We start from the raw sequence: 18,640 nt of genomic DNA, 5'->3' as shown, positions 1-18,640 counted from the left end.
GTCTACAATTAATTTTTGCACCATTGCTCTTGGTACTGTAGTGATGAATTATCTTTTAGATTGGTTATAACCATGACCCTAAAAATACATTGTCAGTCCTAATTCATTTAGATTCAATTAAGCTGGAAAAAACAGTTGATGATGATATCACTTAGACAAGAACCTTTCTATGTCATTATAGACAATTATCAGGAGACCATGACAATCAATTACAAGTTGGACAGAGAAACATCAAGATAATTATACAATATTAACAAACATAGTGCCACACATAAAATAATTACACATTTCTAATTCCCATAGATGTCCACCTAGGTCACACTTGAAATTTGTTTTCCTGTGCCATGATTGGTCAGTTTTTCTCTGATACCTGTATAAAAGGTGATCCAGAGGATGAGTGTCACACCAAGATTCAGAGAGAGAAGATATTTCACATTACAGGGAAGGAGAATTCAGAACAAGATGAATGTAAAGGTCTTCCTCCTGCTTCTGGGCTGTGTTACGGGGCTGGTGACCAGTCTACCTCTATCGGCACCACTACAGGTGAGAAGATGAGCTGGAATGAACAGTACAGGGGATGGGGAAAACCAGATTTAGGAAAGAATAACATCCTATAAGTCACTGACAATAACAGTTAGTACTGATGCATAAATTTAGCCAAAATTGTTTCCCCTTTAGTTTTGGAGAAAGTGGTGAGGGGTTAGGAATCCTGGCAGATTTTACCAGTCGATTTCTTATTACAGTCTGGGTCCCCTGTAGAGAGATTTGACCATTGTCCTGGCCATTGCCGCAAGGACAGAAAGTGATGGGTAATCCATAATATTATAGATGTGAACAGAACAGGGGGTACGGTATAATCTTCCACTGATGACTGTTGTGATAACATCTGTCTAACAAATATTACCTTCATTTTAAGAGATTTTCAGGAGGGCTGAGGAGGACTCTGCCAGGTGGGGATGGGTTGGGGCCAAGACTTGTTATCTGTTATTATTGTATATAATTTTAAATAAGTTATTAATAGAAAACATTTAATTTTCAGTACTATCTAGCTGGAGTGAAGAAAGATGGTAAGCCTTTTAACATTCTTATATAAAGAATAATTTTTGCTATCCTTCTATTCTCTATGTTATTTATCCTGCTTTATTCCCAATTCATTAGTCCTTTTATAATAACATTCCTAATCCTATATCCTAATTCAATCGTTTTTTATACTGCCCCAATCAGCCTGACCAGAGAACCTATAAAATTATATTTTCTTAGGACTTAGGATTGTCCATCTAGAACCACCCCTGAGGAAGACTGTTCCACATTTTTATAGCAGAATGAAACAAAAAACAAGAAGCGCACCACCTTGAGCATTACCTCAGTAACCAAAATTTATTGATAAAAGAATGGTACTCACAAACAGCGAATAAAATCAGGCATGTAAGTCCTCCATGGGACTTCAGAGACCAGAAGCCAGCGTGAATCCCATCAAGGAGGTAGTTACTCAGTACAGCTGACGCGTTTCATCATGCCTTCTTCATCATGGCCTTCGCCTTTATTCGCTGTTTGTGAGTACCATTCCTTTATCAATAAATTTTGGTTACTGAGGTAATGTGCAAGGTGGTGCACTTCTCGTTTTTTGTTTCATTCTGCAGTATTGTTTGGGCTTCCCCAGCCTTGTGTGGAGCTACACAACCTTTTATGCATTGGTGGTCGTTCCTTCTGGTTTTGGTTCCATCCATTTGCCACCGGCCTGAGTCCTGGAGCGCAGGAGAAATTGCATTTGGTCCACATTTTTATAGCTCTGATGGTACAGATCCTTTACCTTTCACCGATGTGAAACAATGCTGCTAAACACATAGAAAGATCAAACATTTTAAATGCTCACGTGAAGTATTCTCCTTCCCATAAAATAATTATTATTTACTGTAATGTGGATTTGAACTTGTAAATATAATGTGACTATTCTGAGAGTCATTTCCCTAGCACAGTCCCCTCCTTTATTGCTTCTCTTCTTCTGGGAGAGTCCAATTACTGTCTGTGCTGGCCCAGCATCTCTGTCCCTCCCCACATAACCTTTTATATGGCTGCCAGGGGAGTGAAGAGGAATACTATATAGTGTCACTTGAGCAAAAGCTCTGAGTCTACTGGGACTGCTGACATCACATACAAGATGGCAGCAACCAGCAGCAGTTTCAAGCTTTCAGCTGTTTACAAAAGGGAGGTTTTTTTAGTAAATGACATGCCTAAAATATGTTACATGCACTTATAATCCTAGAATCATCTGTCTGTTTTTTGTTAAAACGAATGGTCTGGAAGCAGGGTCTCTTTAAAGTCATCTCCCTTTACTTAGATGACTGTGTTAATGGCACTCAAGGCAATTATTATTATTATTACACAGGATTTATATAGCGCCAACAGTTTGCGCAGCATTTTACAATATAAGGGAGACAGTACAATTATAATTCATTTCAGTGCAGGAGGAATAGGAGGGCCCTGCTCATGGAGCTTACAATCTAAAGGAAGGGGAAGGTGATACAAAAGGGGATAGCTGTGGGGGATGATCTGGCGGAGGTGATTCAAGTACAGTTCTTAGGTGGAGGTGGGGTAGGCTTCCCTGAAGAAATGAGTTTTCAAAGATTGCCTAAAGGCAGACAGGGTGGGGACTGACCGGACATGCTGTGGTAGGGAGTTCCAGAGGATGGGAGAGGCTCTGGAGAAGTCCTGGAGGCGAGCGTGGGAGGAGTTGATGAGGGAGCTAGAGAGGAGGATATCATGGGAGGATCGGATTAGGCGATTTGGGCGGTATCTGTGGATGAGGTTGGTGAGGTAGCTAGGGGCAGTGTTGTGGATGGCTTTGTAAGCTGTGCTTAGTATTTTGAATTTTATACGTTGGCAATGCAGGCACAGACTACAAGATTATAACATTACCCAACCAGATGTTTCACAGACCAGGGATAGCTTTGTAGAGCTACCATTTTTTATTATTATATGATCAAAATTTTAAAAAGGGGTCAATATTCACACAAAATTAAGTCACTTTCATTTTTGTGGTTGCAATTATTTGACTAAATGTGCCTAATGGGATTTCTGTATATGCAGCCCCAAAGAGTGAAGGCTCAGAAGTCCATCAAGGGATCTTCAGCAACATTTTGCACGCTAATAAAGGTAATTCTTCTAAATCACAGGATTCTTTACCGCATTATGAGGGAGCTAAATCAAGGCAAGGCAATAGATAATAGGGAATTGTAATGCACAAAGTTGTGTGTTTCAGGATCCTTTAAGCCAGTGGTCTCCAAACTGCGACCCGGGGGCTGGATGTGGCCCTTTGATTGCCTTTATCTGACAAAGGCAATCAAAGGGCCACATCCAGCCCCGGGTTGCAGTTTGGAGACCACTGGCTTAAAGGATCCTGAAACACACAACTTTGTTCATTCCACCAACTGTCACCAATGATGGGGCACTATTTCCTCTACTGACACCATTGATGGAGCATTATACTTCTCTTTGATATCAACAAAGGAGAACTATTCCCCTCACTGATATCATAGTTATGTAGTTAGTCTGGGTGAAAAAAGACAAGAGGACAAAAGTCCATCCAGTTCAACCATTGAAAAAAAAAAAGTTATAATCCTATACCCACAGTAAATCCAGAGTAAGGCAAAAAAACCCCAGCAAAGCACGATCTAAATTGCTCCTGGAGGGAAAAAAATTCCTTCTTGATCAACATTGGGGCACTATTCCGCCTATTAAATCCAATGATGGAGCACTGATCCCGGGGCATTTTCTACTCCCACCAGCTACAGTCCGGACCCCTAAAGTCTGATGGACAGTGAACTGGCCTTTTGCTTAGAAAGTTAGGAGACCCCCCGCTTTAAGCCATGCACTGGTGGACTAGCCAATAGCATGAGAGGAGAAATACTGTGCTTTGGTCTTAAGCTACAAACTCTTTATCATTGCTGAATGAATCTTTAAAATCATTATTCCACAAAGACCGATGGTTTATTCCTATTCGCTTCTACCATTGCAGTGACACTTGTGAGATAAAGAGGTTGATTATTAAAAGAAAATAGACTGTTCACTTTGCAAAGGAAATTGTACTTTGCGTGGGAATTTAGTTGAAAATCAGCATCAATATCTTTACTAAACATGTGTATTGTTTTTTTTACAATTTCTACTTCTGCAGCTACAATTAAAACTGAACTCCAGGCAAGTAATAAATTCCAAAACTAAACTGCATTCACTATATCTGGTCTCCCAGGACCCTGCATTCACTATATCCGCTCTCCCCAGACCCTGCATCCACTATATCTGGTCTCCCAGGACCCTGCATTCACTATATCTGGTCTCCCAGGACCCTGCATTCACTATATCTGGTCTCCCAGGACCCTGCATTCACTATATCCGCTCTCCCCAGACCCTGCATTTGCTATATCTGCTCTCCCCGGACCCTGCATCCACGATATCTGGTCTCCCAGGACCCTGCATTCACTATATCCGGTCATCCAGGACCCTGCATTCACTATATCTGTTCTCCCCGGACCCTGCATTCACTATATCTGGTCTCCTTGGACCCTGCATTCACTATATCTGGTCATCCAGGACCCTGCATTCACTATATCTGGTCTCCCAGGACCCTGCATTCACTATATCTGCTCTCCCCGGACCCTGCATTCACTATGTCTGGTCTCCCCGGACCCTGCATTCACTATATCTGGTCTCCTTGGACCCTGCATTCACTATATCCGGTCATCCAGGACCCTGCATTCACTAAGTCTGGTCTCCCCGGACCCAGTATTCACTATATCTGGTCTCCTTGGACCCTGCATTCGCTATATCTGGTCTCCCCGGACCCTGCATTCACTATATCTGGTCTCCCTGGACCCTGCATTCACTATATCTGGTCTCCCCGGACCCTGCATTCACTATATCTGGTCTCCCTGGACCCTGCATTCACTATATCTGCTCTCCCCGGACCCAGCATTCACTATATCTGGTCTCCCCCGGAGCCTGCATTCACTATATCTGGTCTCCCACAGTACACAGGACATGGAAATGCAATTATTTTAGTAAATATAAACTGCTAAATACCTTTTCTCATCACAAGTCAGAGCAGTCTTGCGGCTTCTATCTGTGTCCAGCCCAGCAGTAGCTAAAGCTTTTAGAAGGAGTTTTCTTTCTGCTCTAGGAGGATGGAAATCCCCTGACCTCTGTCATGACAGTGCTGATTGGCCCTGTGCTGATCACACTCACTCTCCCAACGAAAGAAAACCTCTCTAGCAATATACACTAAACTGAGCATGTGCATGCCTACAATTCAGTCTGGAGATAAGTGATAGTCGCTTGAAAAAAGGGGGGAACAGAGATGAAAGGATCAAACAGCCTTTTTTCACAATGCAGAGGATTAACCCCTTAGGTTCCACAGTGAGTATAACAAGCATGCTTTACTGCATATACAGACTGATTGTACTGTTGTGGGTTTAGTAACACTTTAATGCAGCCCTGTATTCCTTACTACATCTTAGTTTTACTCTTTTAAATGCAAGTGATGTAAGCACCTTAATCTGAATCAGCCTCTTGCAGTCCTTATACAGTAGAGCTCAGACTAGGGGTGGGAGAAGTAGCACAAGGAGTAGGTTAGCTGGTCTGTAAAGTATGGTCCATTGTGATAGAAGGAGAGAGCAGAGTGACAGAGAGATGAACTCATCAGCCCTATGAGCGTTACTTAAATGCAGCAGAGGAAAATCAGGTCTTCTCCCTGGCCAAACAGGGCTATACTGTGTCACGGAACTGAGTAAAGCCGGGCCTGTGGGCTGAGTGAAAACAGATTCCTCCAGATGGACAAATCTCCCCCTGTGCCTATTGTGTTCTGTTGTACACCCCAACATTGTATTGTACTGCATCTGATTGGGCGCAGCCACTGTAAGTTCTAAATTTCCTATCTGGATCGTTCGAAGGAACTTTCATTCAAAGGTTGTTGGGTGGAAGGGCCGACATAGCCACCCACATAGCAAATTTCAGTCAGCTGTGTATGGGCAGCCCAAATCTAATACATTTTAGAGTATTAACTGTAACCATTTTCTGTATTTTCAGATAGCAAAACTCCCCTGTATGGAGGTGACATTCTGGTACAGACTGACCGCAGCGCCATGAACTGTACTTCTTGCCTTTGGCCTAAAAATGATGATGGCATTGTTCCTGTTCCCTTCATCATATCATCCAGTTACAGTGAGTTCCCTCTTCATTCTCTTGTGCTGAAATAGTCATTGCTATTTGCTATTTGTAGAAACCCAACCTTCTATCTCTGTTTCCAGGTCCCAGTGCAGTGACTAGCATTACACTCGCCATGACAGAGTATGAGACATTGACTTGTGTGAGGTTTGTGCCTTTTACGTCAGAAGACGATTATCTCAACATCTCACCTGAAGATGGGTAAGGTTGTCTTGTCTAACTATTGTCCAATATATTTCTCTACATAAAATGAAACATTAGGGATCATTTAAACCTTTAACTTCTTAAACGTTAACCTCCATGGCGGTATGATTATTTCAGATTTTTGGTGCTGAAAGCGGTACCATTATTTTGCATAGAAATTTGGCGTTTTATATTGTAGGCCTGTAATTCTTAGGAATAACTCACTGAAATCTGTCCGAACAAGAGTCTAGTAAACATCCCGGGTAGGATAAAACTTGAAACACGAAATCATAAATTATAATTTAATAAATAATCATGAAACATAATAATATAATAATAAATTTAATTCAATAATATAATCAAACCAAAAACACTGAAATTTGAAATAGAGCGCCAAGTTCGCACATCACTGAGCAAAGTCGCAAAATCGTTTTCAGTGTCTGATGACCAATTTCCCCCACGAATCATTATCACTCAATTCTGCAAGTGGTTCTGATTTACTATCGCTGTTCTCTAGCTGGTCTAATACCGATTTTGACCTAAAGGGACGCTTTTTGGACGCCATGAACATTTCTCAGTTTCCAGGCAGAAAGAACAGTAAAAATGTAGGCAGGGCACAGGACAAAGCACTCGGGACAAAATGTGTGTGAAATGGTTTGGAACAGTAATGTTTTACTATGTGATTTTAGTGATTTTTGTGAATGTCACTTTTTGTCATTTTCAAATTTCCCGCTGTTCCATCCCCCGTACGTCCCGACGCTTGCAGGGGACGGAACCCAGATGACAGATGCCGGCATCCGCCAGATTACATTGCCGGGGACACTGCAGGGGAGACATCGTGGGAGCGCAGGACAAGGTAAGTGATACAGGGATCGCGGAGCAGCGCCGCATGGTATTCCCGAGTGTAGCTCGGAGTTACCGCTTGTGGTACTGAAACTTTACCCCGAGCTACACTCGGGAATACCGCCAGGGAGGTTAACACACCTATCTGTGCATGACTGCTCCTCTTTCCTCTTTCCTTCAAAAACACTATAGAACTCCTCTGTACCTTTACAACCAGGGGCGGACTGACAACTCATGGGGCCCCCGGCAATAGGGGATCATGGGGCCCCTGTGTCCTTGCCCAAACTCAAAAAAGCCTATGAAAAAGGTACCAGGGGCATCTCATTGGGCCCCCTACTGACCCCGGGCCCTCGGGCAGTGCCCGAGTTTCCAAATGGTCAGTCTGCCCCTGTGTACAACTATATAGGAAAGTCATAGGACAACAACAAGGTGATGTTGGTGGTCTCCTTTTTCTTTGTAGCTAGCAGAAACAGCACAGGGACATAGGATTTGTATCCCAGCACTGCTTACATTGAGTAGCTAGTAGAAGAATGGTAGTGACTTAGAGGGAGTGGGAGGGAGTGTCAACGTATCTAACCTCCCTGGCGTTATGATTATTTCAGATTTTTGGTGCTGAAAGCGGTACCATTATTCTGCATGGAAATATGTAGTTTTTTTATTGTAGGCTGTAATATTTAGGAATAACTCACTGAAATCTGTCCGAACAAGAGTCTATTAAACATCCCGGGGATGATAAAATTTGAAACACAAAATCATAAATTATAATTTAATAAATAATCATAAAAAATAATAATATAATAATAATACATTTAATTCAATAATATAATCAAACCAAAAACACTCAAATTTGAAATATAGCGCCAAGTTCGCACATCGCTGAGCAAAATCGCAAAATTGTTTTCAGTGTCTGATGAGGAATTTCCCCCACGAATCATTATCACTCAATTCTGCAAGTGGTTCTGATTTACTATCGCTGTTCTCTAGCCAATCTAAACCAGCTTTTGACATAAAGGGACACTTTTTGGACATTTCTCAGTTTCCAGGCAGAAAGAACATTCAAAATGCAGACAGGGGACAGGACAGAGCACTCGGGACAAAATGTATGTGAAATGGGTTGAAACAGTAATGTTTTACTATGTAAAATCGTTTTGAAAAAAATGAATTTTTTTTTAAATTTTCAAATTTCCCACCGTCGGCGGCGCCCGTACGTCCCGACGTCACAGGGACCGGAACACAGGAGCCGGATGCCGGCATCGGGGACGCTGCAGGGAACACATCGCGGGAGCGAAGGACAAGGTAAGTGCTGCAGGGACTCCCTATGCAGCGCCGCATGGTAAGCCCGAGTGTAGCTCGGGGTTACCGCTTTTGGTACAGACATTTTACCTCGAGCTACACTCGGGAATACCGCCAGAGAGGTTAAAGGATTCCACCTAAAAAAAAACCATATTTACAATCAAAATAAAACCAAATACATCTATCCAAAAGTGAGCAATGGATTCAATACTTGGAGCCAGCACAATGTTACTTATCTCCCAAACAACATACCTCTTATTACAATTTGGCTCATGCATAGGGATATGCACAAAAAAAGTTTTTTGTGCATTTGGCTAATTTCGATGCAGGGACACATTGGATGCCATTGCTGTCATTTTGGTATAGCTGGGCATCACGTGTACCTTTAAGGAGGGATGGGCTCCTCTAGGCACATCTGCCCTTACCTTATCCATTGATATACTGTATGTGCTCATACTATGGAGGCTCTTGAAACTTTAGAGTTAGCCCCACAGTATACAGAGGACCCTTGATGTGGGACTGTGGCCTATGCATGTATTTGCAAATGTGTGCAGACAAAACCCTCTGTTTTTAACGCAAACTGTTATACAGGGCCAATTTGGTTGTTTTGCAGGCTGGCTGGTAAGTGTTGCTACATAGTTACATAGTTAGTCTGGCTGAAAAAAAGACAAAAGTCCATCAAATTCAACCATCAAAAAAAAAAAAGTTACAATCCTATACCCACAGTTGATCCAGAGGAAGGCAAAAAAAAACCCAGCAAAGCATGATCCAATTTGCTCCAGTAGGAAAAAAAATCCTTCCTGATCCCCCGAGAGGCAATCGGATATTCCCTGGATCAACTTTACTTATAAATGTTAGTATCCAGTTATATTCTGTGTATATAGGAAAGAATCCAGGCTTTTTCTAAAGCAATCCACTGATCTGGCCAGAACCAACTCTTGAGGGAGTCTATTCCACATTTTCACAGCTCTCACTGTGAAGAAACCTTTCCGTGTTTGGAGATTAGATTTCTTTTCCTGGGAAATCCTTTGTTTGCGACATGTATAGGGATACACCTGCCATTATGAGTTAGAAAGGTCAAAGGCTTATCACAAACTGATATTGATTGCTTTCTTTCTGTAGCTCAGATTTAATCATTGTTTCAAACAATCCAATTGTCTTTGGCTCTTAAACGATATTAAAGCGGGGCAGCACAGCGGCTAAATGGTTAGCACTTCCGCCTGGCAGCACTAGGGTCCTTGGTTTGAATCCCAGCCACAGCACATCCTGCCTGGTGTTTGCATGTTCTCTCTGTGCCCACGTGGGTTTCCTCCAGGTACTCCGGTTTCCTCCCACACTCCAAAGACATGCTGGTAGGTTAATTGGATCCTGTCTAAACTGGCCCTTGTATGTGAATGTGAGTTAGGGACCTTAGATTGTACGCCCCTTGAGGGTTAGGGACTGATGTGAATGTACAATATATATGTAAAGCACTGTGTAAATTGACGGCAGTATATAAGTACCTGAAATAAATAAATAAAGCGCAACTCTTTTGAACTGAATATTTACTATTTCTAGCTGTTACTCATATGTTGGAAGAATTGGTGGAAGCCAGACAGTTTCACTGGTTTATGGCTGCCTCTATAGGGGGCCTATACAACATGAACTACAACATGCCCTGGGCTTCTACCATGAACACGCCAGAAGTGATCGTGACAACTATGTTGACATCAATTACCAGTATATCTCTGAAGGTAATGGGGACATTTACACAGAGAATTTAGCCTTGTTTTCTAAAAAGAGACATTACCACTGCTTCTGTCTTGTTACAGGATACTGGGGTGATTTTGCTAAAGCGGACACTAATAACCTGGGCACTCCATATGACTACGGTTCAGTGATGCATTATGATGCGTAAGTCTTGACTTTTGTGTTAGCTGATGAATTACCAATAAATTATAACATATTTTAGTGGTAATATGTCGATCCTATCTCTATTCAACACTTTCCAGCTATTTATTCACCAACACCCCAAACAAACCCACAATTGTCCCCAAGCCTGACCCCAATGTGCCTATTGGACAGAGAATTGGACTGAGCGTCTTGGATGTCCTTAAAGTTAACCGACTTTATCAATGCAGTAAGTTTCTGTACATTCCAATTGTATGAGTTTGAAACATTAGAAACATTATATAATTGCGTTTTCAGTGAATTTTTACAGTTTTGAAAAAAAATGTTTAGACAACAGAAGCAAAATGTGCACTTTATTTTCTGGGCCCAACTACAGATGCACACAATAAATAATATACACTGATGTGGTATCCCCATGCATCTCAAATTCATTTTGGGTTCTGTATTGGTGGTGGGTCATGGTAATGATAAGAGACACATTTAAAAAATAATTATGGCTTACAATGTGGCCAGTTTTCTTTGAAAAACAGATTCCCATTAAGATTTACCACCAAATGAAAACTCAATTTGGCCTGAACAAAACAAGGTATAATTCACTGGGATACACAATTGTTGTAAAAATAGTTTTACTAGCACATGCTAAAATTGCAAAACTGCATTCAGGAATTAAGGATTGCTTTTATCTTCACCATAAAGGGGTTAGGCTCAAGGTTCATTTCATTATACTGTAAATTCAAAATTCTAGCAGTTTTAATAGAATGTAAATGCCCCTCCCCCATTGCCCACAAATCCATTATTAATATGATTATTAGTCTATTCCTCCAGTAACTAAATACAATTTCTATGCCTATTTCTTACTTCTCAGGTGTCTGCGCTACCTTGCTTAATAGTAACACAGGAATTTTCACATCTGCCAACTATCCCTTTGCTTATCCTGATAATGTTAACTGCGTTTGGTTGATCAGGTCTCCATCAGGGCAGGTAAGGAAACAGGAATGTAGATATGCAATCTTAAATGTCTAGCAACCTAGCTGTGAAAATCAATTGCCATATGAAGAATGTTTTGTAGACCACCCGAATTTTACATTTATAAAAACAAATGTGAATTGACTACTGTAGAGCCAAGGAATCGGTCCAAATACTCCCCACCTTAATATTACTCTTTTTACTTTGAAATATATACAGTATAAGACTACTGCGCTTTGTTTTGTCATATTTTGCCACGGTGAAAGACTTTCAGGGATGGATTGAAAAAGAGGAGCCATAGTGGTGGTTTGACGTTATGGCTGAGACAGAGATATGGAGTTGGCCCTGTAAGATGTAAATGCCTCTGAACCTCATATTCTGCTTCAACCACCAATGTCTCCATATGTTGGAATAATACTTCCCTTCATTACGGCCCACTTTATAGTCTTCAGACTATCGTTAATTAATTATTAATTAATGGATTAATTTGCTTTTACAAGTATGTTACCGATACTAATGGTATTGCAATATCCAAAGACACAGTATTAAATCAAAGGTTTCTTTGACTTCAATATACCAATAAACTAAAGACTTCTGTTAAGAGTTTATTAAAGCTTTTTGAAGCTTATTTGTCTTATTGAAGAAACTACAAGTAATGAATCAGTAGGAAGCAGAAGAGTTCTGTGAACTGAAAAATCAATGAAAAACACTTATGTGTTTGAAGAGACATCTTAGTTACATAGTTAGTCTGGCTGAAAATAGACAAAAGTCCATCCAGTTCAGCATTTAAAAAAAAAAAAAAAAGGTATAATCCTATACCCACAGTTAATCCAGAGGAAGGCAAAAAAAGCATGATACAATTTGCTCCTACATGGAAAAAAATTCAATCCTGATCCCCGAGAGGCAATCGGATATTCCCTGGATCAACTTTACCTATAAATGTTAGTATCCAGTTATATTCTGTGTATCTAAGAAAGAATCCAGGACTTGTTTGAAGCAATCCACTGAGCTGGCCAGAAGCAACTCTTGAGGGAGTCTATTCCACATTCTCACAGCTCTCAATTTGAAGAAAACTTTCCATGTTTGGAGATTAAATTTCTTTTCCTCCAGACGTAAAGAGTGCCCCCTTGTCCTCTGTGATGACCTCAGCTTGAATAACTCTACACGGAGTTCACTATATGAACCACTGATGTATTTATACATGGAGATCATATCCCCCCTTATGTATTATACATGGAGATTGTATCCCCCCTTATGTATTATACATGGAAATCATATCCCCCCTTATGTATTATACATGGAGATCATATCCCCCCTTATGTATTATACATGGAGATTGTATCCCCCCTTATGTATTATACATGGAGATCATAGCCCCTCCTTATGTATTATATATGGTGATCATATCCCCCCTTATGTATTATACATGGAGATCATATCCCCCCTTATGTATTATACATGGAGATCATATCCCCCCTTATGTATTTTACATGGAGATCATATCCCCCCCTTATGTATTATACATGGAGATCATATCCCCCTTATGTAATATACATGTTGATCAAATCCCCCCCTTAGGTATTATACATGGAGATCATATCCCCCCTTATGTATTATACATGGAGATCATATCCCCCCCTTATGTATTATACATGGAGATCATATCCCCCTTATGTAATATACATGTTGATCAAATCCCCCACTTAGGTATTATACATGGAGATCATATCCCCCCTTATGTATTATACATGGTGATCATATCCCCCCTTATGTATTATACATGGAGATCATATCCCCCCCCCTTATGTATTATACATGGTGATCATATCTCCCCTTATGTATTATACATGGAGATCATATCCCCCCCTTATGTATTATACATGGTGATCATATTCCCCCTTATGTATTATACATGGAGATCATATCCCCCCTTATGTATTATACATGGAGATCATATCCCCCTTATGTATTATACATGGTGATCATATCTCCCCTTATGTATTATACATGGAGATCATATCCCCCCCCCTTATGTATTATACATGGAGATCATATCCCCCCTTATGTATTATACATGGAGATAATATCCCCCTTATGTATTATACATGGAGATCATATCCCCCTTATGTATTATACATGGTGATCATATCCCCCCTTATGTATTATACATGGAGATCATATCCCCCCCTTATGTATTATACATGGAGATCATATCCCCCCTTATGTATTATACATGGAGATCATATCCCCCCTTATGTATTATACATGGTGATCATTTCCCCCTTATGTATTATACATGGAGATCATATCCCCCCTTATGTATTATACATGGTGATCATATCCCCCTTATGTATTATACATGGAGATCATATCCCCCCTTATGTATTATACATGGAGGTCATATCCCCCCTTATGTATTATACATGGTGATCATATCCCCCTTATGTATTATACATGGATATCATATCCCCCTTATGTATTATACATGGAGATCATATCCCCCCTTATGTATTATACATGGAGATCATATCCCCCTTATGTATTATACATGGAGATCATATCCCTACCTTATGTATTATACATGGAGATCATATCCCCCCTTATGTATTATACATGGAGATCATATTCCCCCCTTATGTATTATACATGGAGATCATATCCCCCCTTATGTATTATATATGGTGATCATATCCCCCTTATGTATTATACATGGAGATCATATCCCCCTTATGTATTATACATGGAGATCATATCCCCCCTTATGTATTATACATGGAGATCATATCCCCCCTTATGTATTATACATGGTGATCATATCCCCCCTTATGTATTATACATGGAGATCATATCCCCCTTATGTATTATACATGGAGATCATATCCCGCCTTATGTATTATACATGGTGATCATATCCCCCCTTACAGTATGTATTATACATGGAGATCATATCCCCCCTTATGTATTATACATGGAGATCATATCCCTCCTTATGTATTATACATGGTGATCATATCCCCCCTTATGTATTATACATGGTGATCATATCCCCCCTTATGTATTATACATGGTGATCATATCCCCCCCTTATGTATTATACATGGTGATCATATCCCCCTTATGTATTATACATGGTGATCATTTCCCCCTTATGTATTATACATGGAGATCATATCCCCCCTTATGTATTATACATGGTGATCATATCCCCCTTATGTATTATACATGGAGATCATATCCCCCCTTATGTATTATACATGGAGGTCATATCCCCCCTTATGTATTATACATGGTGATCATATCCCCCTTATGTATTATACATGGATATCATATCCCCCTTATGTATTATACATGGAGATCATATCCCTACCTTATGTATTATACATGGAGATCATATCCCCCTTATGTATTATACATGGAGATCATATCCCTACCTTATGTATTATACATGGAGATCATATCCCCCCTTATGTATTATACATGGAGATCATATTCCCCCCTTATGTATTATACATGGAGATCATATCCCCCCTTATGTATTATATATGGTGATCATATCCCCCTTATGTATTATACATGGAGATCATATCCCCCTTATGTATTATACATGGAGATCATATCCCCCCTTATGTATTATACATGGAGATCATATCCCCCCTTATGTATTATACATGGTGATCATATCCCCCCTTATGTATTATACATGGAGATCATATCCCCCTTATGTATTATACATGGAGATCATATCCCCCTTATGTATTATACATGGAGATCATATCCCCCCTTATGTATTATACATGGTGATCATATCCCCCCTTATGTATTATACGTGGTGATCATATCCCCCCTTATGTATTATATATGGTGATCATTTCCCCCCTTAATCTCCGCTTCTCCAGAGAGAATAAATTAATTAGTTAGAAATATCTATAGCTGTGAGATTGTTTATCAGAAATTAGAATCCTACATATGCCTATGGTTTTGTTCTGTTTTTTTTTTCTTCTGAAGGACTGTTCAAGCATTTCCGCGATTACAATATATTGTAACTACATAATAACCTAGTTTGCAGTTGCAAATATGTGAAGCTTATGGTTTACTGTAGATAATAAATTTCTTTGTGTCACTTTTTAGGCTTCACTAAATTTCAATAGCTTTAATATCCAGTCCACTCCTAACTGTGAATCTGACTACGTGAGGATCTATGATGGTCCCTCTAAGAACTCTCCTATGTTTCTGGATAAAATGTGCGGCAGTATAACCATCCCTCCACTCATCGCGTCCACAAGTCATATGCTGGTTGAGTTTGTCAGTGACGGGGCTGTTGGTGGGGTCGGCTTCCAAGCTACATATAGCTCAGGTATGCTGATTTATTTTTATGGTAAAGAAAGTGTTCAGGAAACACTGAAGAATCATAGATGCAGAGCCAAGGAGGAACTATTGACACAACAGTCTGATGTCCTCTCACTTCTGTTTGCAACTTTTTGAGTTAATCCATAAAATCTCTAAATATATCCAATCAGAATGAACCAGTCGATTTGGCCCTCTCACTATAAAGTTGTTGATAGATTGTTCAGTGTGTATGTTGGTCTACTTTAATTTAACACTTACTTCTATGGCTTGTTTTGGATCACATACTGTATAATACATCGTCCTTGCTGTATATCCCTCCTCTCGGCCTCCTGCAAAATTAGGAAGTTGGCAAATCCCTATAGACTTTTATGTGGTTGACAATGTCGTCCAACATTCTCCAGGGTACAGTGCAGGGACCAGACTTCCCTCCCCCAGCACTGCATGAGATTAATGCTAGCTTTGCTTAGGGCAGTTTGGAATAAGTACAAAAACTTTCATTGGCAGCCAGTGCTCATCTATGCTCTCCAATGTTCTTGTATGTGGGGGAGCCCTCAACCTGTTCATGTACAATTCATGACTTCTGATCCTGTGTTGTACTTGATGACATCTGAGAGTCTGCGGCCAGGGGAGCAGCAAAAAGAAGCATCTGGGGGAGAAGCAAAAAGAAGAGTTTGACAGCATGAAGGAAGCCTGTGGGAGGGAGAAATAGGGTAAGCATTTCAACATATGTATCTCCTTGTACACTAAAAAAAGCATGTAACCCAAGCAGTGCCGTAGGGGGAAAACAGGATCAATACATTTTACAGCAGCCTAAATTGCGGCTTTGAAGTACTTACCCTATTTAGGGCAAAATAATAGGTTTGCATGGTAGCCCACCCACCTCAACTGCAATAACTTACCATCACCACACTCCAATTTTCCCACTAGTGTCCTATGAAATGCTTCTAGGTAAGTATGTGGCTTTCTCCCCTTCCTGCCCTGATGCAGTATTTGGTGCCTGAGTTGCAGATCTCTAGGTCTGCATTCTGCTATGAGGGTTGCAGAGTGGGGTCCTAGTCCAAGACCAACCTGGAACTCTGAAAGGGAAGCTAAACTATGTATATACAATATATACATAACTATAAAATGATGCCATATACTAATTTGAGTCTCCTTACGGTATTGACTGTATCTATATTCTCACAGTTCAGTGTGGAGGAACCTTCTTTAACTCTCAAGGCAGCTTTACATCTCCGGGCTTCCCAGGGAACTACAGTGCAAACATGAATTGCAACTACACCATCACAGCTCCTGTTGGATATAAGGTAAGCAAGATATCTCAATAATTCTCCCTAATTAATAGACTTCCTAATTTTCTAAAAGTGTCACAAAAAAAAGGTGACTACAACGCATAACACATTAGTTTAATGGTCAATGGGAGGAATGCTCCTCACACTTGTGGTCATTGGAAAGAGTTACCCCCATACAAGTAGCGAAAAAGATCAGTGGTGTCAGAAGGAACTTATCTGCTCTTTGCTCAAGGAACCCCTAACAAACTCTGGAGAAACCCTGGTTGAGAAACCCTTGTTTAGAGCATTACACTACATTTCTGTTGGCAAATCTAAAGTAGATTGTTCCAATACTATCTACCACCAAGGCTTTCTGGATCATTTCCCAGTGATGACAGGAAGTGTTGGTGGTATTTGGTGACAACTGGTGTCGTGACGTTTGTAAGATGTTTATCAAGCTTTCCATGACTTTTCAGCCCTGGGCTAGTTCCTGCCATCCTGATCGAGAGTAACAGAACCACAGGACAGAGGAAGGGAGGGTGCTGATCAGTTTGAGTCTTTTGTAGAAAGTTAAATACACAGAAAACTGCCAGTGATGTAGAAGGAGAACAGAAGATCTCCCAGCTCTTGCTGTTTTATTCCTTGTCTGGCAGTTGTAGATTGGTGACCACTACACTGCAAGATAGTAAAAGGACTTCCTCTTTCCAACAATATTCCTAAGCACTGCCTTATATGTGTAGTATCATCCTTAATATCAAATAATATTTCAGGTAAATCGTAGCGTCAAGGAATTGTAAGCAATAAAAATTATGTGTTTGTTTATTGCATGAACACACCACTGTCATGTTAGTCATCATTTTATTTCTTTTTCAGATTGCTCTGACCATCAGTGATTTCCATGTAGAGTATGCCAGATTCTGTATATATGACTATTTAAAACTCTTCATGGATGGTCAACAAAGGGGTCCATTCTGTGGTGATCTCAGCATCCCTGTGTTGTACTCCAAAGGCAATGCTATGGTTCTTGTATTCCGCAGTGACAAGTCTAAGGAGGCGAAGGGCTTCCAGGCCTCTTACACCTTCAGTGAGTAGCTCCATTCTATCTGCTTATATCTAATATCAGCAATGGGAGTTGCAGGAAAATAGTCCCATTTTGTTAAAAAGCACATATACCTTGAATGATATTGCCTTCAGTGCTTTACATACATATACATACATTTGATAAGCTTACCGTAAATGATGATATTAGTACATAGTTACATAGTCTGGCTGAAAAAAGACAAAAGTCCATCCAGTTCAACCATAAAAAAAAAAAAAGTTGTAGTCCTATACCCACCATTGATCCAGAGGAAGACAAAAAAAAACCCAGCAAAGCATGATCCAATTTGCTCCAGTTGGGAAGAAAATTCCTTTCTGATCCCCCGAGAGACAATTGGATTTTCCCTGGATCAACTTTACCTATAAATGTTAGTATCCAGTTATATTCTGTGTATACAAGAGAGAATCCAGGCCTGTATTTCTGTTTTTCTTTTTTATTATTATGGATCAATGAGAAAGTGTAAAACACAAAAAGTTCTAGGTATTATTTAAATATAAATTTAATATTTTCTGACATTGACCTCTCTTTGATTACA

General features: G+C 40.2%; 1 protein-coding gene across 1 annotated transcript; it reads left to right on the top strand.

Moving 5' to 3' along the window:
• The first annotated feature begins 462 nt into the window (after positions 1-462).
• Positions 463-18,098, top strand: LOC149439238 (embryonic protein UVS.2-like). The gene is made up of 12 exons (XM_089659306.1): positions 463-543; positions 1,040-1,067; positions 3,088-3,153; positions 6,079-6,213; positions 6,300-6,417; positions 10,093-10,268; positions 10,347-10,428; positions 10,527-10,654; positions 11,291-11,406; positions 15,520-15,745; positions 16,924-17,042; positions 17,880-18,098. Exons 1-12 carry the CDS (start codon positions 463-465, stop codon positions 18,096-18,098), a joined length of 1,494 nt encoding a protein of 497 aa, XP_089515432.1.
• The last annotated feature ends 542 nt before the right edge of the window (positions 18,099-18,640 follow it).

This window comes from Staurois parvus, unplaced genomic scaffold (assembly GCF_062004578.1).
Source record: "Staurois parvus isolate SC_StPar_1 unplaced genomic scaffold, SC_StPar_1.0 ptg001146l, whole genome shotgun sequence".
NCBI lineage: Eukaryota > Metazoa > Chordata > Amphibia > Anura > Ranidae > Staurois > Staurois parvus.
The sequence above is the reverse complement of the archived record's forward strand: the minus strand, read 5'-3'. Positions and strand labels throughout refer to the sequence as shown.

Bases quoted from the DNA above. Each gene is read 5' to 3' on its own strand.
- LOC149439238 (XM_089659306.1), top strand. From the start codon at position 463: ATGAATGTAAAGGTCTTCCTCCTGCTTCTGGGCTGTGTTACGGGGCTG. The intron at 1,068-3,087 runs GTAAGCCTTTTA...CTGTATATGCAG, and splicing joins AGCTGGAGTGAAGAAAGATG to CCCCAAAGAGTGAAGGCTCA. The intron at 10,269-10,346 runs GTAATGGGGACA...GTCTTGTTACAG, and splicing joins TTACCAGTATATCTCTGAAG to GATACTGGGGTGATTTTGCT.